Here is a 25605-nt window from a genome sequence, read left to right on the forward strand (position 1 = left end):
CGTTTACATGTATTTAATTCCCATTTCTAAACAATTACGTTTAATTACTCATGAAAATTTCATGAAACATTGGACAAAGTCAGCCCCCATCTTAAGTTATTTTTCTTGCTGACAATTTTTGTAACATCGAGCATCATAGAAGCAAAGCATCTGTTAAGGCATCTGTATGGCTTCTCTCTCTCCTTCTGTGCCTGACATACATTAAGCAATTTATTTTAATTATATGTGTTTTTTTATTATAGGTTTTGTTCTTAGGATGATTTCAAAATTTTATCATCTTAAATATCTAATAGAGACAACATAAGCTCATTTGAGTAATCTTGATTTATGTAAGTGCTTATTTTTTTAAGCCAATTAAATCGAGCCCTTTTACAACTTACTTTTGGCAATAGCATCCGGAGGTCGAAAAGTGTCACATACGCAACATACGTATGTAGACATATACAAACATATAGACACACACAGAAATCTTATAGCTCTGATTCAAAAATTTTAGCCATGAGTCAGGTATGATAACACAAAACTCACTAGTTTATAAAAGAACAGTTGAATCCAATCGTATTTCTGATGGATGGAACGAGTTAAGAATACCTACTTGGATTGCTAAAGCTTTTTTACCAGTATTTGTGCAGAAGACTTTTAGGATTTGTATTTGGCCTCCACTGGTAATCTTATGGAGGCTGTGGACTAAATTTGGGCAAGGAAGTTTTCATAGTGGTTTGTTTTTTCAAAAAGCTCCCCCCTTTTTTGTATAAGGTGTAAGTAAGGATCCTCCTTCATTCTTTTACATGCACCTGTCCAGTTTTCCCAATAGCACTTGTTGAAGGGACTGTCTTTCTTCATTGAGTGGCCTTGGCACCTGTCAAAGATTATTTGACCATGTACTTAAGGGTTTATTTCTGGGCCGTCTATTCTGTTTCATTGGTCTATATGTCTGTGTTTATGCCAGTACCACACTGTTCTGATAACTGTAACTTTATAATATTTTTTAAAATCAGAAATGTGTAAGACCTCCAAATTTGTTCTTTTTCAAGATAATTTTGAGGCTATTCCGAGTTCCTCAGCATCCCATATGAATCTTAGGATGGATTTTTTTATTTCTGCAAGAAATAACTCTGGGATTTTGATAGGAATTACATTGAATCTGTAAATTGCTTTGGGTTAGTGTTAACACCTTAATAATATTAAGTCTTCTAATCCATGAATATGGGATATTTTTCCGTTAATTTTTGTTTTCTTTAACTTCTTCAAGTAATGTTTTATAATTTTCAGTGTACCTACGATTTAAATTTTAAACAAAAATTTCAAGCGGTCACTCATAGGAAAAGAACTTAAGTTCTCTTACTTTAACTTTATAACCACTGAGCTATCGTCATTACTTCAAATCTACTATTTAAATGCAGCAATTACTAAATGCAGGATTATAGACAGAAACTGTGCTGGAAGACAGCTTGACCCACAATCATTTCACTCTTGAGATGAATGACGTGCACATATACAGAAAGGTAACGATATAATGGAGAATTCTCCAAGTTAGCTTGTATGCAGAATACTTTTTTCCCTAGAGGATAAGTAATTACAACGTGCTAAGTTGGAGCTTGTGTACACATTATTAAAACTCCACAAGAACTGTAGCAGTTGTTGACGATTTAGGCCAACATCAAGATTTTTCTGGGAGGAGTATTTTATTACTAACATTGCTTTGAAGTGCCAGATTTTGTTGATAATAACGTGCAGACTGATATCGTTGTTGTTGTTGTTGTTGTCGTCGTCGTCTTTGAATTCTCAGGAAATGTAGAACTTGATTCCCTGCACCTGGGGAGGGCTTCTCCCACCACTGACCTCTAGCTCCCTCCTGGCACTAGGCCTCAACAAGTTTGAGTTTGGAAGCTAGCCGCCACTAGGTCCCAGTGTAGCTTTGGTGACTCGGGGCTTATCTTGCTCCCTTCAGCATCAGCACCTGCTTCTTGAGTTCCTGCTACTCTCCACATGCTCACAGCCGGCTCGTGGCTCTGCCCCATACCTTACCCGACCCCTGCCGTGAACTGCTGACTGCCTCTGCTGTCTTGCATTGCCTTCCCCGAGAGAGGATCCCACAATCAACCACTTCAGGCCAGGCTCCCTCAGGGGCTGTTAGCCAGTTTGGAGGCCGACTGCCTTTGGGCCAACACCAGCCCTGAGCAATCCCCGATGGCCAGAGTGGCAGGGCCATGTGGTCAGCTTTCCTTTGGAGGGAGCCCAGGCAAGGCAGGCAGGCATTCAAATGGGTTCCTCTCCAAACTCCCCTTTCTTCCTGTTTTCCTTCTTTCTTCTGCCTGCCAGCTCTTGTGCCTTCTCTGCTCTCTGCTTTCTCTCTTTTTTCTCCCTCTTCCCCTTTCCCCTCTTTCTCTGACGGTTTCTGTGTTTTTACAGATATGGAACTTCACAAATTTATATTCACTGCCCACTCTGTAACAGTAATAAATAAACCTGGGGCCTCTTAGGCTTAACTAAAAGCAGATACAAGAGCTGGTTCGCTTACCTCACCACCCCTCAAACAATTCTAAGTTGGCCTGTGGTCTTTAGTTACCCAGTTATTATGGGATGTCTCTAAATCTAATCCTTAACCACTTACGAACAAACCCGCCCCCCCCCCCCCGGAAAATCACTATTTGTGAAACTTCGTAAGCAGTCTCTTTCAGGGTAAACAGTCAATTTTCAGGGTGCTTTATTTGGGAAAATAAGTGTCAGAATTTATGACTCCAGAGCCCTGCTGAGTTATTATTCATCATTCTAGCATTTTAACAGCTGTTGTCTCTTCATTTTCACTCCCACATTGGTTTCCTTCCAGATTGCAGACGTCCTGTAGTAGCTACAATAGGGAGGAGTGACGGCATTACACAAGACGGGGAAGAGCAGTGGAGCGATGAGCAGCCCCCTCATGCGGGCAGGGGGGCGGCACTGTCCTGATCAGCACACCTTTCCTGTGCACCAGCCTTCTTTCTATTTTTATTTCTGAAAAGACAACCAGATTTAACAAGAAACCTTATAAGAATTGCTTTTAAAAACCGAATTCCACCTTCCTAACATTAATTTCAGGTTTTATATATCTCCTCCCACACGCATAAGAACTTTTCCCTAGCTACAGTTATTGCTAGGGACACACTGCTCTTTATTCCCAGCTGCAGGCAGACAAACTTTGCTGTTGCGGCTGCAGAAGGTAACTAACTGCTTCTCCAACACTTCGTGTAACCTAGCTCCATGCCCCCCATGTCTAATGGGTCACAAATATTTATCAGTAAAATATGGTCAAGCCTTTTGGAGTTCACAACCTAGTGAGACAACGAGAGAGAGAGACAGTAAGGCACCGTTGGTCTTTCAAATGGCCGTTGCCAAGCCTTTCACCTTTTCGTTCAGTCTATCCAGAGTGGTAAAGCAAGAGCCTATCAATCAGACAGGAGTCATAGCCCTCTGAAAATCCCAGCAATCTCTTCTTTCCTGTCACCCAGGAGTTACTTCTGATTCTCCCCAGCCCTGCCAGCTGCCAGAAAACATTTTTCCCCCTGTTTTCAGAGCCTCTAACCTCTCTGCAAAGTAAATCCCTCCCTTAGCCTAGTCTCCCTTTCCACATTCTGGTCTCTCCCAGGAATGCCTTCCTTGCCCGCCCTCCTTCCCTCCTTCCATGGCACTTCCTGCTAGATTTTGGGAAAAGAATTCTAACTTCTGTAGCTCCAACTCTTACTCAGCTGTGTCTTGGTTGGGCTCCTGAGTTTTCATAAGCAAACGTCATGCTTACCTCAGCTCTCCTGACTCTTATAGGTATGGCTCTGCTGTCAGTTTAAAAATATCTACACTCCCAAGTATTTGTTCTCTTTGATGCTCTGTGTTTATGGTTGGTTGTAAAAAAATATCTGGGATGAATGAGCTGAAGAATATGAAGTCTTTCTTTAATCTGTTCTAAAAAAAAAAAGAAGAAAAAAGAATTCTAACTTCTTCCCTCTGGAATGGACTCAGCCCGTGGAGCACGTACCTTCAGTGTAGCAGAGGTTATTAAACTAATTCCCTACAAGGGCCAGGCCGGACAGATGGTATTCTCTCAATTTTGCATAGCAAGTATACGGGACTATTCTTCACTTTGACAAAGAAATATGCTCTATCTTATTCCTCCTTGAAACATATGGCCCTTGGTCAACCTTTTATTTTCACAATTTTGACAGAGATAGGGATACATTAGGATAGGATTCATTTTCCTCCTACTTCTGTTCTAAGAAAAATAACAGTGTAAGGGTGGGATTAACATGACAATAGACACGAATGTCGGTATGTTGTGGGGAGGGACCTTCTGAATAACAGGGAACATATGTCCTCTTAGTAGGCTACTGTCCAGCCATTGTTCACCCACATTCAACATGGGCCTAGTGTAGCTAGATCCTCTCTTTCCAGGGGACAGAAATGCAGATATTTTTGTAAAAAGTTCTGTTTTCAAATGTTGTCAGCTAATTCAAAAGAATGTAAGATGCTGCAGAGGCTAGAGTGAATAAGCACGCCAGGTGCAAGAAAACTTCCCAGTGTGCAGTCTCTGGCACTGCAAATCCTAACAGGCGTTTATCTTATTTTATCATATTTGCTTAATTTACAACAGACAGTTCCATAATTATGCTTTTTATAGCAATCAATAGTCTATTTCTGTATTAATTCTCCGTATTTGTGGTATGTCTGTGTTTTCTATCCTATCTCCATGGCATTAATAATAGTGCATTAAAGTCAAATTACCCTCCTTTCCCTCCCCTTTTTCTCCCTCCCCTGCCAAAGGAGTTAAGACATAGCTCTTTTAAAACCAAAGCTTGGAGTCAAATTAGTTTAGATATCAAATTACAGTAGCTTTATAGAGTTCTCTAGAGTTGCTAGAAATGTTACCAGTAATCTTACTGTAAATCCTTGTTCAGGGGGAGTAAATATGGTTAGCGTGCGTGCACGCACACACACCCCCACAGCACTATGATGAAAACTGAAATCACAGTGAGTCACTTCTTTTAACACTCTTATGTGCCTTCCTTAAGTCTAAGGAGCTCCATGCAGAGGATTTTCCCACTTCTGAACTCCCAACCATTTAGCACGCTCCCCCATCAGCATTTCCTCTGTATTTTTATCATAACTGTACGTACATCTGCCTTCCCTGTAAGAGCAGGGACTGTAGCTGTTGACTGCATCACCAGGCCTGGAACAGTGCCTTGCACACAGTTGGCAAAGCAAAACGTATTGCATAAGCCATTATCATCATCCAAATAATAGCTACCATTTCCAGAGCACTTACTATGTGCTAGGTAGTTTACCTACATTATCCTAAAGGCTCTCCCAAACCAGACCATCCAATCCAAAGCAGCACCCCAGCCACCCTCAAGCACAGAACCTTATTTTTATTTTTCCAAATAGGATTTACTGCTATCTAATATATTCTTATTTAATCCTGTCTCCCCTACTAGAAAGAAAGCTCCAAGAGAACAGTCATTTTATCTACCTCATGCTTGGCACCTAGCAAATAAATGAATCTAAACTTCCCAGTTCCTTGGGTGGCAGAGTTCACTTGCACACAGATCGCAGTAAGTATGCTTTAAAATGCATATGCAGATTTCAGGGGCACCTGGGTGGCTCAGTCCAGTGAGCAACTATCTCCTGGTTTATGCTCAGGTCATGATCTCATGGGCTGTGGGATAGAGTCCCTCCTGGGGGGGGGGGCGCTCATACTCAGCAGGGAGTCCGCTTCAGATTCCCTCTCCCTCTGCCTCTCCCCCCCCCCCAATAAATACATAAATCTTTAAAAAATGTGTATCTAGATTTCAGGATAATTGCGTTGAATATTTTATGGTTCACAATAACGGGAGAGGGGAGTGAAATAAAAGTTTAGTCACATTTCCCCAAGCAGTGACTGATGACACAGGTGCTGGAATTTTTGCTGCAATATGAAAGCCACTTCCTCTGACATAAGGTCCTCTACATGTCTGGGTCTTGCCACATCCTCTGATACAGAGTTCATAATGGCTAGGCTGGCTGGGGTGGTCAGGATTCCAGAGCTCGGACTTACAGAGGGGTAAATGGAGGGGTCAGGCGACAAAGCGTGAGTGTACAGGAGGATCTCCGCGGATTCGGCAGCCCCCACACCGATTCTCCGCCTTAGGGGTTCCCTTCTACTGCGTTCCGCTTCCTTGCACTTTCAAAGGTCGGCCGCACTGCAGGATAAAACCTTGCTCACCCCCAAGCCTCCAGGGGGTGAGGTCAACTGAGTCTCACGTCACGTGGGTGGAGACGCACGCGGGTGCCCACAGGCTCCTGGCAGGCTCGGACGCAGCAGACGAGTACCCAGAGGTCCCCCACCGTTGGCCCGCCCCTCGCTCGGCCTGGTCGGACCCTCCCTCGCATCCGCGCAGACTTTGGCGCAGTCCAGTCCGCGGGCGGCCAAGTCCGGTCCCGCCCCTCGCTCCGCCACGGCCCCGCCCACCTAGTCTCCGCCTCTGGCCCCGCCCACTCCGCCCGCGTCCCGCCCCTCGTGGCCGCGCTTACTCTGCCGCCCGCAGCTACACCGCCGGAGTCGGCAAGCTGGTGGCTGTCGCGGCTGCGTGTCTTCGTCTTCCCGCGTCACCGCTGCCGCCATGCCCGGAGGTCTCCTTCTCGGGGACGAGGCTCCCAACTTTGAGGCCAATACTACCATAGGCCGCATCCGTTTCCACGACTTTCTAGGAGACTCGTAAGTGGCCGTCTCGTAGCCCTGCCCTGCCCTCGGGTTACGCCCGGCCTCGGAGGTGCCTTCCTTATTTCTTCTCCCTTCCGTCCTCCTTCTTGCTCAGCCTCCTGCTCGCCCCCGACTCCTCCCCGCACCGGTTCCTGCACGTGCCTGTGGCTGAGTGGCGCCTGCCCCGCGTCGGTAGAGCGCTGCTGGGGGCCGGCCTCTGCCCCCCCGCCCCGCCGTCCCGCTGGCGGGCCCCGCGTGGCTGAGCTAGTTCCGCGGCGGGAAAGGGGGAGGGGAAAGAAATCGGGTTCCCGCAGGCCCGGGAACCGGAGGCGAATGCGGAGGGCTGGTTGCTTGTCTCAGTCGGTTTCGTAAGCGGTGCCAAGAAGCGCGGTCAAGCCGAGGCCCAGCGGGGGGCAAGGGCCGGGCGGCATCAGCGGTCACGTCCCGGGATGCGTGCCCAGGGTCGCACCTCCCACCCTCCCTCCCTCGGTTCTGGAATTTGTTCCCTGGGGAAGGTGGGTGTTTAAGGCCAGAGTCTAAGGACACTCTGCTGGCTGAAGGCTCGGGACGGCCCAGCGCTTTATCTGAAGTCCTGCTTGCTGCAGTGGCATTTGCAGGCTTCTCGACACAAAACGTAAAATTTAAAACCACCAGCTCCCAAATAACTGGCTGAAAGACGTGCTGTCCAGAGCCTCCCCCAGTGGCTGGGATATGATTTGATAACAGCTCTGGGAGGAACCGAGAACACTCTGTATGTAGGTGTGTCCTTCATTCCAGAACTTGCAACACTGTGAGGGGAGGGCTTTCTGAGGTTGCTCCGTCGCACTGGCTGGTTCTTGCCTTCTAGCCGCGGCAGGCTCTTGCGGGCGCCTGGATGTTTGTACCTCCCCGCTTTGGAGACCCTTTTGTTTCCCTGTCGTGTGGCCCTCACCGCTTCCTGCCCCCCTGCTGCCTTGATTCCCGCACGTGGCCTTGCTGGTGATAGCCAAATCTGGCCTGGCAGTCATACCATTATGACTAGGAGTAAATCGGTGTTGGCCTGTTTTTACATTTTACAGCTCCTGATTCAGCAAGCTTTCAGGTTGCTTAGTTTTAATCTGAAACATTCCAGAGATGTGTCATTATATTATGGTTCCGTAGTTCCAGCAGCCGCACCACGTAGTTCCTTTTTTTTTTTTTTAATTATTGAAGGATAATTGACATACAGTGTTTATTAGTTTCAGGCGTACAGCAGAGTAATGAGACAATTCAGTACATTACTCAGTGCTCATCACAGTGAGTGTAGTCGCCGTCTGTCACCATACATTGCAACATTATTGACTGTGTTCCCCATGCTGTACTTTTTATATCCATGACTTATATATTCTGTAACTGCAAGTCTGTACCTCTTAATTCCCCTTCGTCTATTTCACCCCCACCCCCTCTGGCAGCCACTGGTTCTTTGTATTTATGAGTCTGTTCCTGGCTTTTTGTGTGTTCGTTTTGCAACCTTTACAAAGGTTGTAAGGCTTAACAATTCCTCCATGATTTGTGTCCTTTTTATTACAGCATCCAGGTAAATGTGTGTATAGACAGAGAGGGAAGTTGATGAGATTAATCAATAACTAGACGGGGCTGCACAGAGAACCTGGGAGAGATTCTTACATTTTAGGCATACACATCCCCTTACAACCCCTTAAATCCATTGTCCAGCCACTGATTAAGGGAAAAACTAAGCTTTGTGAAAGAGAGGACTAGGCTAGAAAAAAAAAGATGAGAAATAAAACATTCAGACCTTAAAGGTAGGAAAAGACCTCAGAAATACAGACTGTGTCCAGTCTCATAATCTAGGTATTAGTATTTCTCTAAAAGTCCATGGGATTTTCAGAGTACGTTCCTTCCCATTCCCATCTATAGCCCTCACCCCCATACAACAAAATCTTACCAGAACTCTTAGATTGTGTAGAGTAAAGATACATACTGACACACCATAGCAGTAATTACAAATGCTGTCACTATTTAAGCTAACCCTACTTTTTTGGGTTTTTTGTTGTTGTTTATTGGCCCCTAGACCTATCTTGAGTTCATTAAAAGTGGTACCTTCTCAGAGAGCCACGGGTAGGAAGATGAGAAAAATACCTGCATCTATAAAGAAGTAGGATAACAAATCCGCCTCACGTCAGGCATGGGGTAGTATTCCCTTCCCTACCCCAGAAAGAAGTTTGAGCTCTTTATGTAACAGATGAATTTTGCCTAATACAATTTTTCCCAACTCCATTTTGTGTGTGATCTCAATTCAGATGCCAGTTTTTGATCCAGGTATTTTGTGAAGGAAAAAAAATAAAATAATTTCAGACATTAGAGGTATCTGCCCTACCTCTGACAATTGGAAACAACTAAGGGGTTTGGGTCCTGCATTTGGTGAATGTAATGAGCTTTATCCTTGTGTTTGTAGGTATGTGCTAGAAGCAGCTACTTGACATTTTCACCAAACAAAACATGTTTTCCTGGGGTTTTCTGGGGGTGAGTGGGGACCCTTCCTTTAAAGGAGGAAACCTTTTGTCTTTTGAAAATAAGAAAGAAAATGGGAAAATGTAATTGAACTACTCTTAAGAGCACAGTAGGGAGACTTAGAGGGGGAAGGCAGGCCGTAGTAAGACATTCTCAGAGTTATCCTATTCCTAGCCGCATGGCACACTGGAGTTTGGCTTCTGAGGGGGGCAGGATGTGAAACGGTTTAAACTCAGTTCCTTAGCATGATTCAGCAAAACCTTCTTGACACACAGTGGAAAGAATACGTCTCACACCTGACATTCATCAACCCTGTAGCAACACAGGAAGAAAGGTCCTGTTTATTTTTTTCTCAGCTCCTGGAGACTTTTCGCTTAAGTCTCATCTGACCCTTAAGCCAATCCTTTTCCATAGACTCTAAGGCCTAGATTGTACCCATGCCTAGATTATTTCTTTCAAAAGATGTATGTCCCTCTTACTGCCTATTTATAAAAAAGTAAACATACCACAATCCTCCAGAATCTTAAAAATATTACCTCTCTCTTCCCAGTCTTGCCATAGGGCCTTCTGTCCTTTTTGTGGGAAGGCGTTTCCTTTCCTGAAGCCTTGGGAGTCCAAGTGGCAGATGTAGATGGGAGGAAGAGGAACCCCTGTCTCTGCTTTTGTTCTTTGTGCTTCAGGAAACCTTGCAAACTTTGAGAGGTCAGCTTGGCATCTAGGCTAGGTTTAGTAAGCTACTAGTTTAGGATCCTGGTTTAACATACCTCAACAAAGGTTGTGGAAAGCCAAGTGTTAAATTTTCCTTTTCAGTCAGAAGAGTAGTTTCTGTTGCCACAGAGAAGGAAATGATAGTCCAAAAGTTCTTGGTGACTTTTAGCTTGAAATATGCTTAAAATCTATACGTAAAGTTTTACGTTAGGTTACGATAATTTAGATACTAGGATTTACCTAAGAATCTGTAGTTGTAAAAATCTGTTGTTGGCTCTGTTTTCTGCCCACTTGGTCTAAAGCAAGAAGAAAAGAAACTGCAAACGAAGAGACAGGTGAAACTTACACAGGGTGCAAAGATTGGGTGTCCTGTTTGGCAGGCTAGGTCAGGAAAGTCGAATTACAAAAGTTTTTATATCCATTCACTGCAAAGAAGCCAAGTGTCAACTTTAATTTTACATATAAATAGGGGATAGAAGCCTGTTAATTTCAGATTACATAACCTGCTTATTATTGCAATCAGGCAGTCGGATTGGGGCACATCCGGGACATCCATTGTTGAAGCTGAATGTCACCGTCTCTGTGCCTAGGAAAAAAAATTGAAGTGAGTAAGCAGGGTGGGGAAAGTTATTTCAATAAGCTTGTTGGTTTGAGTAGCACAGATTTTATGAGCTGAGAAGAGTCAGGGTGGCCCTAGAGTTATTAAAGGAAGCAACACCCTTAAATTAGTCTTTTAAGACATTTATCATGTGGAACTTCATATGTTTGGTTGAATTGAGCTTTAAACATGGGCTTTTCTGGAGTAAGACGTAAGTAAGATGATCAGAAAGTATTCCTTGACAAAAATCTAAAAGTAATTGTCCTCATAAGCATTCATTTAAAAAAGAAAGGCATTTTTGACCTAGGATTTGTGATATCTCATCCTACGTGATGGTGATAACCTCTCCAGTAAGTTGTGACTTCCTTTTGCTTTCTTTCAGATGGGGCATTCTCTTCTCCCACCCTCGGGATTTTACCCCTGTGTGTACCACGGAGCTTGGCAGAGCTGCAAAGCTGGCACCAGAATTTGCCAAGAAGAACGTTAAGATGATTGCCCTTTCAGTGGACAGTGTTGAAGACCATCTTGCCTGGAGCAAGGTATGGTACCAGTTGGCATGTGCTTTGAAATTATAGATCAAGTTAATAAATCATATGGAGTAGCTTGGTTTTGGTTTTGTTTTTTTAATTTTTACTTAAATTCAATTTCATTAACATATAGTGTATTATTAATTTCAGGGATAGAATTTAGTGTTTCATTAGTTAGGTGTAACATCCAGTGCTCATTACATCAAGTGCCCTCCTTAATGCCAGTCACCCAGTTACCCCATCCTTCCACCCCTCTCCCCTCCAGCAGCACTCAGTTTGTTCCCTATAGTTAAGAGTCTGTTATGGTTTGCTTCCCTCTCTGTTTTATCTTACTTTTTTTTTCCTTCCCTTCCCCTATGTTCATCTGTTTTGTTTCTTAAATTCCACATGTGAGTGAAATCATATGGTATTTGTCTTTCTCTGACTGACCTATTTCACTTAGCATAATACCTTCTAGTTCCATCCACATTGTTGCAAATGGCAAGATTTCATTCTTTTTGATGGCTGAGTAATATTCCTGTGTGTGTGTGTGTGTGTGTGTGTGTGTGTGTGTGTGTACCACATCCCTTCATCTGTCAATGGACATCTGGGCTCTTTCCATATTTTGGCTATTGTAGACATTGTTGCTGTAAACACTGGGGTGGTGTGTGCCCCTTTGAATCATTTTTTTTTTTAAGATTTTATTTATTCATTTGACAGAGATAGAGATAGCCAGCAAGAGAGGGAACACAAGCAGGGGGAGTGGGAGAGGAAGAAGCAGGTTTCCAGCGGAGGAGCCTGATGTGGGGCTCGAACCCATAATGCCGGGATCACGCCCTGAGCCGAAGGCAGATGCTTAGTGACTGAGCCACCCAGGCGCCCCTGAATCATTATTTTTGTATCCTTTGGGTAAACACCCAGTAGTGCAATTGCTGGGTCATAGGGTAGTTCTATTTTTAACTTTTTGAGTAACCTCCATACTGTTTTCCAGAGTGACTGCACCACTTTGCATTCCCACCAATAGTGTAGGAAGGTTCCCCTTTCTCCCAACATCTGTTGTTTCCTGAGTTACTAATTTTTAGAGTAGCTTGGTTTTTTGAGGTAAAGGTACAAGTAACCTCAGATTCACTGATTTTTTTTTTTTTTTAAAGATTTTATTGATTTATTTGAGAGGTAGGGGGGCACAGAGGGAGAGTGAGAGGAAGAAGCAGACTTCCAGCCAAGCAGAGAACCCGACTCGGGACTTAATCCCAGGACCCTGAGATCATGATCTGAGCTGTAGGCAGACACTTAACTGACTGAGCCATCCAGGTGCCCCTCAGATTCACTGATTATCTGAAACTCTGACCTAGACCACACTGTGACCTCCACCTTACTAAATGCAATGCTCGGTTCTCAGCCCTAAAGTTTGTTGGCCTACTAGCCACTGATCACTGTACATTCTGAAACATTTTCCTCTCTTGGCTTCCAGACACATCTCTAGCTGTTCCTGCTTATGCTCAGACTGAGCTCCATCATCTCCCAACTCCTAATTTCTGCTGAATTTGCCCTTGACGCATTTCTTGGACACCCTCTCTTTTTATCTACACCCTTCCCCTTGGTGAACTCATCCATTTACAGCTAAATGCTGTGATTACCAAATTTCCATCTGTAGGCCAGACTCTGCTGGCTTCCAGACTCTGCTGGCTTCCAGACTGATAAAAACCATTGCCAATTCAGTCTCTCTCCTGGGTTGTCCCATCATCTCACACCTCGTATATCTAACACAGGGTTCCTTTTCTTAATCCAAGGTCTTACTCATCTTAGTTAATGGACACTGCATTTTCATAGTTGCTCAGGCCAAAAAGCCAGGCGTCATCCTTAATTCCTCTCGTTTTTGCATATCCATGTCTGATTCATCAGTAAACTCGTCTACTCCACCTTAAAATTATACAGAATCCTGTTTGGCAGACGCTTTACCCAGGGGTCTTTTGGGTTTGCCCTCACCTCTTTCTGGTCTTGACTCAAATGACACCTCATTAAAGCCTTCCCATGGCCTCCTAATCTAAGATTATAACTCCCCTCCATGCTCCTAGCCCCCTCTGATTAATTTTCTCCTTAGCACTTGTCACTTTCTAAAAGAAAATGCCCTGCACATTGCTAGTTTCATTTGTTCATTTGTCTGCACCCGGTGGAGGAGAGGCGCAGTGGGGCCGACTCCCGTTCTGTGCACTGCTGAACAGTGCTTGGTACCCAGTATGTCCTGGGTGGTGGGTCTGTATGTGTGGAATGCACGAACTGAAGGACTTGCCTACTTGCAACAGAAGGATTTACTGGGGCAATAAACGTGGTGGTCTAGGCTTAACTCAGCGTTTTGATGACTTTGCTACGATGTGCCACTAAATAACGCTGATAGGTAAGCTTGGAGGGCCGCTTACCAGGTACCATGCACTATGTCAACTGAAGAAAAGATGTGGTCCTGGGACCACATGTCAACTGAAGAAAAGATGTGGTCCTGGGACGCCTGCGTGGCTCAGTTGTTAAGCATCTGCCTTCGGCTCAGGTCATGAACCCAGGATCCTGGGATCGAGCCCCGCATTGGGCTCCCTGCTCAGCAAGAAGCCTACTTCTCCCTATCCTAGTCCCCCTGCTTGTGTTCCCTCTCTCGCTCTCTGTCAAATAAATAAATAAAATCTTTAAAAAAAGAACAAAAAAAGATGTGGTCCTGACTTGTGAGTTGGCCACCTGGGGCTGCATTCTTTGGCCGTTTCATGCTTGTTGATTCTCAGTGTCTGAGATGAGAAGAACCGTGTGCAGGAGAAAAGAGAAGGGCATTGCTCTTTCTTGGGTTAGAATGTTTTTCCATTCCTTACATCTGGCTGTGAATAGTGGCTACGTTCCTATAGCGGCCTCACCGGTTGTTTCTCGTTTGTTTCTGGGAGCGGCCCTTTAAGGGAGATGTATAGTTTGCGCCTCGTGTTTGCTCATGAGAATACCTTTTCCTTCCACAGAGTTGGAGGGACTTGCTCAAGATCGTCCTGCTGGGAAATGATGTAGTGCAGTTGGAACCTCACACCGGTGCTGTTTGTGATGCTAGGTGCTAGAGGACAGGCACTGGCCTGATTCAGGGTAGAATAAAGCCAAAGTATGTGGTTCTTTGGTGTTCGTGGATGTCACGGAATGCCCATTGAGCAAGTGGCCGTGTTGACAATTGTTACGGTATAGCGATCATTAAAACGAGAAGTTTCCTTCACCTGTTGTATAAGACCTCGGAAAGCATAGCAGCGCGCCCGGCTTCATCGTAGCTGGTGAGCTTCTGCTTGCGAATTTTCACAGTTGCGATTGCATTCAATAGGAGACACGTCCCAACCATCAGGAGCAGTGCCAGACCTTGACATTCAGCTGGTTAGATAGGAAACCTCAGAGCGCCTCTCGCTCGAAGTCATATGGATCATTTTTTAGTTGTGATGACTTGATAGGGGGCCAGTGACAAGAGAAGGGAAGTGAAGATGATACAGCTAAGGGTCGTGTCAGAGTGTGCTGTTTCCCAGTTCAGAGTTCATCGATACCACTCTGACCCTGTCTCATCTCTGTGGAGAAATTAAAGATTCTGTAACTGCCATGACATCTACCCACTTTACTTTCAGGGCTCCACATAATAAACAGACCTCATTCCAACTTTAAATCCTCTTTTCCACTACTTCCTAAAACTCTGCACAGCTAAGTGACTCACTCTCTTCTCAGTTCTTTATGCTCAGACTTACCTGCATGTTTCATTAATATTGGCCTCTTACCTGTGAAGATCTGAGCAATCCTCCAAGGCCCTAGGTTGAAGTCTTTCCTGAAGTCTCGACTCCCTCCGCAGACCTATAAATGGGGGCGTCAGTATGCCTCAGCAGTCACAGTCTGCCACGTACACGGTGTAGGCTTGCATCTGCTGCTACTCCACAGGGGAGTCGTCTGAACCAAAGAAGACGTTTCTCCGAAGGCAGGAGCCATGCCTTTACTCACCCACCCTGCTGACCCCGCTTTAAGTGCTGTACGATGCTTGATCTAATAAGAAAGCTGGGGTTTTTTCCCCAAGGCTTCTAAGGATAGGAAAAGTAGAAGTGCGTGAGTGACTGAGTGGCTCAGTCAATAAGCATTTGCCTTTGGCTCAGGTTGTGATCCCAGGGTCCTGGGATCGAGCCCCGCATCGGGCTCCTCTGCTGGGAGCCTGCTTCTCCCTCTCCCACTCCCCCTGCTTGTGTTCCTCTCACTGTGTCTCTCTTTGTCAAATAAATAAAATCTTAAAAAAAAAAAAAAATAGTGCATTTAACTAGGGGAAGAGAGCAGGGTAGGGAGGAGAGGACATTATTGTCTTTCAGCTCAGACCTGAAATGCTTTGTTTTCTCTGTGGATTTCACCCTACTGTAAATTTACCTCTGCCTTTTCACCCATAAAAATTTTACCTTTTACTTGTCCTTAAAGTATCTTTTCAACTCTCTATTCTTGGGTTTGCTTTAACTTTTGTGATTTTTTTCCCCCCCATTTCTTAATAGCCTTCCAGTAGCGTCATGACTGGGTCAGGGTACTTAGCAGGCGGGGGCCAGATCTATAGAATTGTCTCTGCATGCGGCATTATTTCTAGATGTGATGGACTTAATGAACCCATTATTTCTGATGGTATTTACTTGTTGGGTATCCAAAAGTACCTTGGATTGGGATCTAACTCTATAGTATTCGACTTTTAAAGCTGCTTTCTTGCTGCTTCAAGTAATAAAAGCATGACAGATTTTGAGAGAACTGGGCAGGGAAAGGGTCTATGGTTATAACGTAAATACTGTGCTCTCCTGTTCTGTCAGTGACTGATTGGGATGAGGAGTGTTCATTCATTCATTCTCTTATTCAGATTGCTTAAGAGAAAATGATGACTGTGGTCCTCTTCCCTGTCTTGCAAGTTGATAGCCATTAACAGATTGAATTCAGAAGATGTGCTTGGTCTAGATTTCTTTTTCCTCTCTCACCTGCATTTCAGGATATCAATGCTTACAACGGTCAGGAGCCCACAGAAACATTACCTTTCCCCATCATTGATGACAAGAATCGGGACCTTGCCATCCTATTAGGCATGCTGGACCCAGCAGAGAAGGATGAAAAGGGCATGCCTGTGACAGCACGTGTGGTGAGTCGTAGAAATCCATGATGGAGTCCTCATGACCGGCTAGGCCCTATGTCAAATTGAGTGCTTGCACCAACTCCAGGAAACAGGGGAATATCCCCAGTTACAAAATAACTGTATTGATGGCAATTTCACTGATCACCTGTACTGTTAATGCAAAGTAAAACTTTCAGCTAAATTTTTAAGTTGCTGAATTTGACAGCTTTTGGAAATCTGCATAAAATAAGTAGTTATCCTGAGATGTCATCTAGAAGTGAGAAATCTTTTCTCCAGCTCTCCTGACAGCCCTCTCTTCAAAGTGGTAGGCCACACCCTTCTCCATCAGGCAGCTCTGGTTTGGAATTTCTTTTTTTTTTTTTTTTTTTAAGATTTTATTTATTTATTTGACAGAGATAGAGACAGCCAGCGAGAGAGGGAACACAAGCAGGGGGAGTGGGAGAGGAAGAAGCAGGCTCATAGCAGAAGAGCCTGATGTGGGGCTCGATCCCAGATCGCCGGGATCACGCCCTGAGCCAAAGGCAGACGCTTAACCGCTGTGCCACCCAGGCGCCCCTGGTTTGGAATTTCTATTTGTTCTCTCCTTACCCACTAGAGAGCAAGCTTAGTCCCTCATCTGCAAAAATGTACAACTATTTGAGGACCAGTATCATCTCCCATTAGTATATTTTTAAGATAACTGTCCCTAGTGAACATAGTACCTTCCTGAGGCCTTTCCTGGATTCAATTTGCGTATCAGTTTTTTGTACTGAGACAGCCAGAGCCAATAGAATTCCCTTCTAAGTTTAGAAAAATAACACGGAGGGGCACCTGGCTCGCTCAGTCAGTAGAGCATGCGACTCTTGATCGTGGGGTTGTGAGTTCAAGCCCCACACTGGGTGTTGAGATCACTTAAAAGCCACCCAGATTAACAGTTTGATGTATCCTTCTAGATGTTTGGGGGGGCGGGGAGGTGTTTTGTTTGTTTTTGCTTTTTATTTTAACACCCTTGAACATTGCTAATGACTGAAGAGCTTTCAAAGAGGCTTTAGTATCAAAAACACTTAAAGAATTCTGTTTATGCTTTTGTTTGCTTTACAGGTGTTTGTTTTTGGCCCTGATAAGAAACTGAAGCTGTCTATCCTCTACCCAGCAACAACTGGCAGGAACTTTGATGAGATTCTCAGAGTGATTACCTCTCTCCAGCTAACGGCAGAAAAGAGGGTTGCCACCCCGGTTGATTGGAAGGTAAAGGTGTTAAAAGGGCAGATATTACCTTCCCTGCAAGGCTTAAGGGGCTGGTCTCTAAATGGCTATCTTCAGGGTCTTTGCTTCCTGGGCTCTTTTTCTGGCGTGCACATACACGGGCTGGACTTCTCCTTGTGGCTGAGTTTCAGATTTGCTGTGAGGCCATTGTCAAGGTCTTTAACACCTTTTATATAAAATACAAATTCATATATTGCTTTCTAACTTTTAGATCATTTGATCAAGTTAATTGGTCAGAGTGATGCCTTTTAATAAAAGAATTTTTTAAAAAACCTTTAACCCTTCCCAAAACTAGCAAAATGATGGCAAAATATTTATTTATAGCTAGACTTAGATTGGCCACTTAAGTCATGGTTATAAAACGCTGTGGTGTATTAATGTCATGGAGCATTTCATTTCTCTTAAGCTTCTTTCAGTCTTTTAAACTCATGTAGAATTCTTGGAATCTTGTTCATAAACTTTTAATCTCTAGGATTTCTGCAGAAGGTAGGGCAGGGCTATCACAAGGGTTTCTTCATGTAGCCGCATTTTTAAAATATCCTAACCTGAATACCAGGTGGTGGTGTTTTGTTTTTCTGACAGGCAAATCATTTAAATTCTGTATATCCATCCCCCGAACATGTGTCTACTGAGCCCGGGCAGAGGGCGCTGGGATACAGCAGCAAACAGTATAAATATAAACACAAATAGAAGTGCCTCCCCTCCCAGAGCTTACACTCCAGTGGGTGGAGACAAACAGTAAGCAGGTTTACTGTGTGTTAGGTGACAGTGAGAGTGACAGAATAATCAAGCAGAGGTGGGGAATGCAGGGGTGGGAGGGTTGCTTTTATAATTGGCTGCCAAGGAAGGCCTTTCTCTGAAGGGACCTTTGGGAAGGACACGAAGAAAGCAAGGGACCAAGTCATGCGTATTTATGAGCGAAGAGCACTGCAGGCAGAAGGAACAGCTAACGAAAACGAGCTTGGTGGTTTCAAGAAACAAGAAAAGCCAGCGTGCCTGGAAGAGAAGGAGCAGGAAGTGGGGTGAGGAGCCAGGGATGAGAGAGGAAGCAGGATTCATTCACACAGGTCAGCCATAAGGACTTAGAATTCACATTTTAAAGTGTGATGCCAAGCCATCACTGGGTTTGAAATAAGACTGTACTTCTTGTTAAGAGAGGGAAATCGTTCCCTCATGAAAGTGTCGAAGATCAGCCTGTGAAAACAGAATTCCTCAGAGGAGAGAGAGTAACCAATACTGAGTTCTCATGAGCACCTGTAGCTGCTTTTCTAAAGTCAACTCTTGCCTTTAGGCTTCCCTATAAGATTGGATTTCACCATTGTCAATGTCTTTCAATAGGATGGAGATAGCGTGATGGTTCTTCCCACCATCCCTGAAGATGAAGCCAAAAAACTCTTCCCTAAAGGAGTCTTCACCAAAGAGCTCCCATCTGGCAAGAAGTACCTCCGCTACACGCCCCAGCCATAGTCTCTCCGCGGAGCTGGTGCTGGAGCTGTTGGCTTAGCTCAGTGAGCCGGACGATGCCGGCTGCCAGTCATGTTCTCCGGCAACTCTTCCATAAAAACATCCTGGTGTGATCGCAGCCAAGGTCTTTAGGTTGCTCTACTACTGGCTTATTAAATGAAAATGGCACTAAAAATTTCTTGGGATCCTTTCCTCTGTGCCTTCACCAGCATTCAACTCTGTTCATATACTTAGTTCATATATTCTCGTCCGCTGACTCTGTGAAAAATAGTCCGTATGGGAGGCTCAGATCTTGGATCTCTACGGGATTTGGGATCAGTGGGGTAGTACGGTTGAAAAAGCCTGCTTTGCTCCATCATAGAATGACTACCCGCTTTTCAGCTGTTCTAATCAAATCCAGAACTTGAGGTTGAGATTCCTCTGTGATAGGTGAGTATATAACCCCAAAACTGAGAATATCCAGGTGTTCTTCACGGTTCAGTGTTTGGACCACAATGGGGGCCAAAAACCTTTCAGTTCTGTGCTTTTTCATTAGATAACTGAAGTAGGATGAACAGGGGGAAAGATCTTTAAATATTTTCTTATAAAGAAAATGTTTCAATAAATTTCTCTCAAAAGAGGGAGGCTGTGGAGAAGGCTCCACTTGCGTGCCAGGGCGGTGTACCGGCTGCCGGGTGCCTTTCGAACAAAGTAATTCCGTCTGTGGTCTACTCTGTGCTGAGAGACGCAAGCAAGGGCACACCTCGGGAAGAGAGGAGAAGATGACGGAAAACGTTTTATTATAGAACTCTTCTTGCAGTGAGGGGGTGGGACTGTTTTCTGATTCTGGCTTTTTGGGGATCAGCAAATAAATTCTTTGTTAAAACTGGATCAGAGAATTCTGTCGTCACGTTTCGAAGCCCTGGTGTAGACCCTGCCCTGCAGGGCAGTGGTTTGCTTGCTGGAATTGGCATTGGTACTTCTCTCCACAGGCAGATCCATAAAATTTAATGGAATGAAAATGGAGGAGCAGCTGACAAGTGATTTTACCACAACTCTGGCTCAATTTGCTCCTTCCTGTTACTTCCCTGGGTCCTTGAGTTTGTGACTCTTGCTGTAAAGATCTCTCCTATTACTTTACTTGGATTACTAGACTTAAGAATATGAATCTTGAGGAGAATAGTACAGCTGTGCTTATTGGGAAAAAATACTAACTACTCTGAACTCATGCTCTCTCAGACTTTTATTAGACTATGCTAATAATGTCGTGGGTTTAGAAAGAAGTGTCCCATACTTGGTATAGTCTCTTGCATGTAGCCCTTTATATTTTTTTTGCATGTAATAATATAAAACATGATGCCAGGTGTTAGACAAGTCATTAAGTCTTTAGTTTCCTTGAATTCTCCACATGTAAAATTCTAGTGACACCAGGAAGGTTGAGAATGGAGTGAAAATTCCCAGGTTACCCAATATCCTGAAGAATGGTGGTCTGGAAGACAAGAGGACTGGTGTCCTGCTCTTGTCTCTTCAAGTCACAGTAAATTTTGCCCTTAAAGAACTCATACCTGGTCCTAACTAATCCCTAGATCCTTCGTCCCCTGTCACTTCCCGAGCTATTCGATTCCTTGCTGTTCTCTTCTGTTGGCTTTTTGACTCCCCTAGTCCTTGTCTCTTGGAGAGGCTGGCTTCAACTTTCTTTCATGGTGACAGTTCAAAATCTAAATCTCCCAACAGTAATTAGCCAGACCTGAGTGTTGGTCTTTACTGACCGATGGAACATGTCCCATTGAATTTGCAAATTCAGAATCAAATTCATCAACTTTTCCCCCAGTAAATCTATCCCCTCTCCCCCATCTCTCCCTCAGGCACCCAAACCTTGGAGTTTTGTTTGGCCATCTCTACTCTATCCATATACATGATGTCAATATAAAGACAGTGAAAAAGCTCAAAGAAAAGGAGGGCATGTACCCCCCAAATCAAGCTCTGGCTCTGTCACCAAGCAGCCATGAGACTTTGTGAAAGTATTCTTTTCCAGTTATAAAATATTACATAATAAGTACTCATTTCCAGGGTAGAAGTGATCCTAAGTACATCTTTAATACACTAGTGGGCATGGAGAGTAGAGCTTCCCTATCGAAAGTTGCTGCTTTCAGTTTTCATGGGAGAACAGAATAAATTGCATCATGCATTCAAAGATTTATTACTTGGAAGTGAATTGATACATGACGATCGTGACTAAGAAGCATGAGTCTGAGAGGTGCCCATAGGACTTTGGCGGGAATACACAGGCATCTAAGATTCTCAAAGTGGTGAGCATGTGACTCCTGTGTGGTCTTGCCACAAGTCTGATCTCACCTTTAACCTGCACCCTAAGTGTAGGAATCTTCATTGAGGAGATGGCTCGGTGTAGGGGGAAGGAGCCAGAACGGCTGTGTCTAAGTGGCCAAGTCAAGATGCCACTGGGTGCAGCGAACTGGCTGACGTAGAGGTTTACTCCCTCCTACTCCACTCCTCGGGGTAAGGCAAATTGAAATACAACTTTAATTTTAGCTTAAAGGGTGTGCTAACTAGATATGAGGTCATTACCACTTTCTTGGCAGTAACTGATTCAGAAATGGGCAAGTGATTTCCGTTCTTGTGAACAGGACACAAATGGAGGGTCATTGGAGTTGCTAGAAGAATTCAGTCTCCTGACAGCAACTGGAAGCAGCATCTCACACCCCGGGAGTGGGGAACCACAGAATGAGGCTGTAAAGGTGAACAGCAAAGTGGAGAGAAAAATCTGATTCTCCTTCATCTTCGGAGTCCACCAACCAGGAACCTGTCCTACCTCTTGACTTCCATAGTGTATAAAATAGTAAATTTCCTTAAGATTTAAGCCTTTTTGAGTTGGGTTTAGGCCAAAAGCATCCTAACATATATATGGAATGAAGTCGTGCCCTCTAGTTCTTTCACATACGTGGTGAAGTCCCTCCTACGCAAGACTGCGGAGGAGATAAGGGCATCTCAGGTTTCAGAGGTAATCACATGAGGAGTGTTCAACTGCAGAGCCCGGGGGCTACCCCCAGAGACTGATTGTCCAGGTGGCCAGACGTTCTTGTTGGTAACAACCCAGATGATTGTGATGCGGAGTCCAGCAGATACTGGGGTTGTTAACCCAATATGCATTTACCCCTTATTTTTCACTGAAACACCCAGATTGTATTAAGGGTGGCAAAGTGAGGTGCCAGTTAAAATTCATCTTAAGGTGGTAGGTTTGAGCGCCTGACAGTGCCGGCCCGGGATGAGGTCCATTCCTGACAAAAAGGCAAGAACCTCATAAAGAGAAAAACTCCTTGCCCTACTGAAAAGCCAGTAGGCTGCCTGGAGGCACAGGTGTCATTTTGCCAGCCCAAGGCTCCAAGTCCCAGGCCAAGGAGGAGGGAAGAGGCTGCAGCCTAGCTCCATGATAACTTCCTCAAGCAGCCGCACCCGCCCTCCTCGGCCTGTTTCCAGACATGCTGTTACCATAAGAAAAATGAAGCCCTTAATAGAATACGTCATAGAAAAGCGTTGTGTAGTGACAGATGGTAGGTGCCCTTGTGGTGAGCACAGCATAACGTTTAGAGAAATTGAATCACTGTGTTGTATACCTGAAACTAATGTAGCATTGTGTGTCAACATTTTTCTATAATGAAAAAAAGGAAAATGCAGCCTATGTGGCTCAGTCACAGTGGCCCAGTGCCTGTATCTGCACCCACATCCAGAATTTGCTGACACACTGGTGATCCACAGTCCCTGCTGAAATTCTGCCCTGTTACGCTAGGTACCCAGAAGGTTCTAATAATTAGGACTGACTTTCTCTCTCACCTTTTCTTCTATTCTTGCTTCTATTCTGGTTGTCCCGAAAGTAGATAACTGAATATCCTTTCAAAATCTTGTTGAAATGAAAAGGGGCAATGGATTCCAAATAATAAACAACCAGCCCATAAAACTGAACTTTATTTGACTTTTAAAAAGAAATTGAAAAATGATACCAAGCAGTATTATGCAATGTAAGATTGTTAATTTCTCCTAAACTTTGCTTTCAGTAACTAAGATAGTGGAACATGGTTCCATTTTTCAACATTTACCAAATCGGGGAGGGAGGGAATAACTTTTCTCTGGAAAATGTTAGGGAGGCGCTAACAACGTATCAAATTATAGGTCATATGCTTCAGTCAGTAATATATTAATTGTACAATGCTCTTGGTAACTTTTACTCTCATAAGTTGGTATAGCTGTTTGGTTTTGTTTGATAGGCCATGAATTGTATTATTATCCCGATGAATTTCTGAACATCTCTAGTAATAATGTAACTGCTTAAAATCAGAGCTCTTTTACAGCAGTCCATCAATTGTGAAATAAATACAGCAGTTCAGTGTTCCAGCACCTTCTAAAGAACCTCCTTGTCAGGTCATCCTTCTGAGCTTGGGCCAGGAAGTGAGCTCAGTCTTTAACCTGACTCCTCATGTTACATTAGCACCATTAGTATTCTTTTCTAAAATGGGATCCGCTTTCCAACTCTACAAGAAACTCAAAAGTAAAATACTAGATGATGAGCATTTCAGGAAAACATTAACTATTCAATGCGATCAGAAAACTTACTGAGAAGTTCCTATTTTATCACCCGGAACATTCCCTCTAAAAGATCTTCTATATTAAGGGCTTCGAGAGAGACATGTACATCCCTGTTCCATCAGACATCCTCTTGTGAAGAGAGAGCGTGTTAATTCAGTAAGAGCAGTCCGACAAAGGTGCTCCTCAGGAAAAGAGAAATGTCAGGTGAGTTGAATTCCAGTTAACTTTGTGACCAATTCCAGGATGACTGGAAACCTCTCTCCTAAAAAACGAGAAAATTTTTTTAAAATAATCGGGCCTGGGAAAGACAGTGACAATGAGTCAGTGAAGTCAATTCCTTGACTCCCAGTTAGGCTTCCCATCTGTGAAACAGGGTCCTTTTAAGAAAGAGGAGAGGATGACCCTAGGAAGGCTGCTTAGAAAGAACTACGTTGCTTTTACTTTCAAGAAACCATAAATCTTGGGGCGCCTGGGTGGCACAGTGGTTAAGCATCTGCCTTCGGCTCAGGGCGTGATCCCGGTGTTATGGGATTGAGCCCCACATCAGGCTCCTCTGCTGGAAGCCTGCTTCTTCCTTTCCCACTCCCCCTGCTTGTGTTCCCTCTCTCGCTGGCTGTCTCTATCTCTGTCAAATAAATAAATAAAATCTTAAAAAAAAAAAAAAAGAAACCATAAATCATATGTTTGGTCAATGCAACTTTCCTTCCCCTGGCAAACACTCTGTACACCACTGACCACCACAGATGACAGTGCAGGCCCAGAATTTCTATTAGAAGGCTTTTAGGGTGACTCTGGTTGGGGCTGTGGTAGGCCATAGGACTTCTCCTGAAACTGCACTTACACAACATGGCATTTTCCCTTGGAAAGCATATTTATTTGGGGTGATTTCACAACTGGGAGAGAGGGTGCTGAAGGGCCCTGAAGCCCATCCCCGGCATCATTTATTGTTCCCTGGCCCACTTGTGCATTTGCTTAGCGCACTATTGCCCCGTCAGAGTGTCTCCTCCATTCAGCCCTGGGCTCCGGCCCCATGAGCTCTGTTAGGGGCCCTGACAGAGACCCCTTGAGCAACTAGGCTTGAAGGTCCCCCAGTTCCAGAGTTACCTCCACTCTGTCCCGGCCCCATGTGACCAGCCCTCCCCTCTCCCACTCTACTGCTGTCCAGGACTTCTCAAGCTTTTCCAAATTTGCCCCGATTGCTGAGGAAAGCAGGAAAAGATGTCAGGGCAGAACTTCAGTGATTCTCCATAATAAAATGGTTTGAAGTCTCCTGGTTTATCTTAAAAAGTCATGCAAATTTGTCACCCTACTTCCTAATATGCTTGTTTTAATATGAAACATTTCAAATAACCCAATGGTTAAATGAGTTTCCTCCCTTTAAAAGGGCACCGAGTGAAAGTGATATTCTAGGAAGGTTCCCTGATCCACCTGTGGCTGCACATACCCCAGGCACACCACCCACAAATCCTCAGGGAGTGCACACTCCAAAGAGAGAGGCACAGGCATTTAGATGCTAGTGTCTGATCCTGCACCGTGGCCTGACGCTCGCCATCCGTAACGTGCCCTGTATGTAGATCCCCACTATTGAGCCATCACTGGAAGGAGGTCAAGAGGCAGGAAATTGGGATGGGGACCTGGGGCAAAATCACATCTTTCAAAAACATTCTATCATTTTGATTGTTAAATAATTCAGGTGAGCTTTATTCCAATTTTTCCGAATCAATGAGCTGACATTAAGAGTCTCTTTTCTCACCACCTCACCACCTACATTCTTCTACTTGGCCTTGCAACTCATTCCAGCTATGTAGTTTAATATTCACAGTACGAAAAATTGAATCTAAGTGTCAGGCTTGTTACCTCATTTTTTCTCTTCCAGTTATATTCTCTCTGGGTCGTTCGAAGACCAGTGTTGACTGGGCCAATCCAAGTACATGCATCAGACAGAAAAACTAAATTAGGAATTTAAGAGTAAAGGTAGCAGAAGGATATTCTGAAATATCAATTTGCTTTCTCCCAATAGTCTCCTCTTTCCCTACTCCCCTTTCAAATGGGCTCTTTAGTTACTTCCCTCAAGGAGGTTTGTTATTAGGCTCCCAAGAATCCCATGCAAGGGCTGACAAACTCAGAATAGGCAGGTCACACAGACAAGGAAGTGGGCCATATCTAAGACAAG

The 25605-nt window shown here is 44.3% G+C and overlaps 2 protein-coding genes and 1 long non-coding RNA gene across 4 annotated transcripts in view; 1 reads left to right on the forward strand and 2 right to left on the reverse strand.

Moving 5' to 3' along the window:
- Nucleotides 1-2671: 2671 nt before the first annotated feature.
- On the reverse strand, nt 2672-6619 carry LOC130544308 (uncharacterized). Its single transcript, XR_008960490.1, has 4 exons — nt 6538-6619; nt 6062-6206; nt 3776-3936; nt 2672-2994 (listed from the first exon to the last, which is right to left on the reverse strand). It is a non-coding gene; the product is annotated as an uncharacterized LOC130544308 (long non-coding RNA).
- PRDX6 (peroxiredoxin 6) lies at nt 6618-19724 on the forward strand. 2 transcript variants are annotated; one of them, XM_026509342.4, is made up of 5 exons: nt 6618-6721; nt 10885-11041; nt 16005-16151; nt 17226-17372; nt 18729-19724. In XM_026509342.4, exons 1-5 carry the CDS (start codon nt 6627-6629, stop codon nt 18855-18857), a joined length of 675 nt encoding a protein of 224 aa, XP_026365127.1. In that variant the 5' UTR covers nt 6618-6626; the 3' UTR covers nt 18858-19724. The 2 variants fall into 2 exon arrangements, with proteins under 2 accessions (XP_026365127.1, XP_057171452.1); XM_057315469.1 differs by having other exon boundaries at nt 17226-19724.
- A 2351-nt stretch (nt 19725-22075) lies between these two features.
- The window catches only part of SLC9C2 (solute carrier family 9 member C2 (putative)), a 104138-nt gene continuing 100608 nt past the window's right edge, over nt 22076-25605 (reverse strand). Inside the window, exons 26-27 of the mRNA XM_048225364.2 lie at nt 25290-25345; nt 22076-22129 (exon numbers count right to left, since the gene is read on the reverse strand). Coding sequence (XP_048081321.2) covers nt 22076-22129; nt 25290-25345 — 110 coding nt within the window. The remainder of the gene's footprint in view (nt 22130-25289; nt 25346-25605) is intronic.

This window comes from Ursus arctos, unplaced genomic scaffold, assembly GCF_023065955.2.
Source record: "Ursus arctos isolate Adak ecotype North America unplaced genomic scaffold, UrsArc2.0 scaffold_2, whole genome shotgun sequence".
NCBI classification, from domain to species: Eukaryota; Metazoa; Chordata; class Mammalia; order Carnivora; family Ursidae; genus Ursus; species Ursus arctos.

Bases quoted from the DNA above. Each gene is read 5' to 3' on its own strand.
- PRDX6 (XM_057315469.1), top strand. From the start codon at position 6,627: ATGCCCGGAGGTCTCCTTCTCGGGGACGAGGCTCCCAACTTTGAGGCC. The intron at 6,722-10,884 runs GTAAGTGGCCGT...GCTTTCTTTCAG, and splicing joins CACGACTTTCTAGGAGACTC to ATGGGGCATTCTCTTCTCCC. The intron at 16,152-17,225 runs GTGAGTCGTAGA...TTTGCTTTACAG, and splicing joins TGCCTGTGACAGCACGTGTG to GTGTTTGTTTTTGGCCCTGA.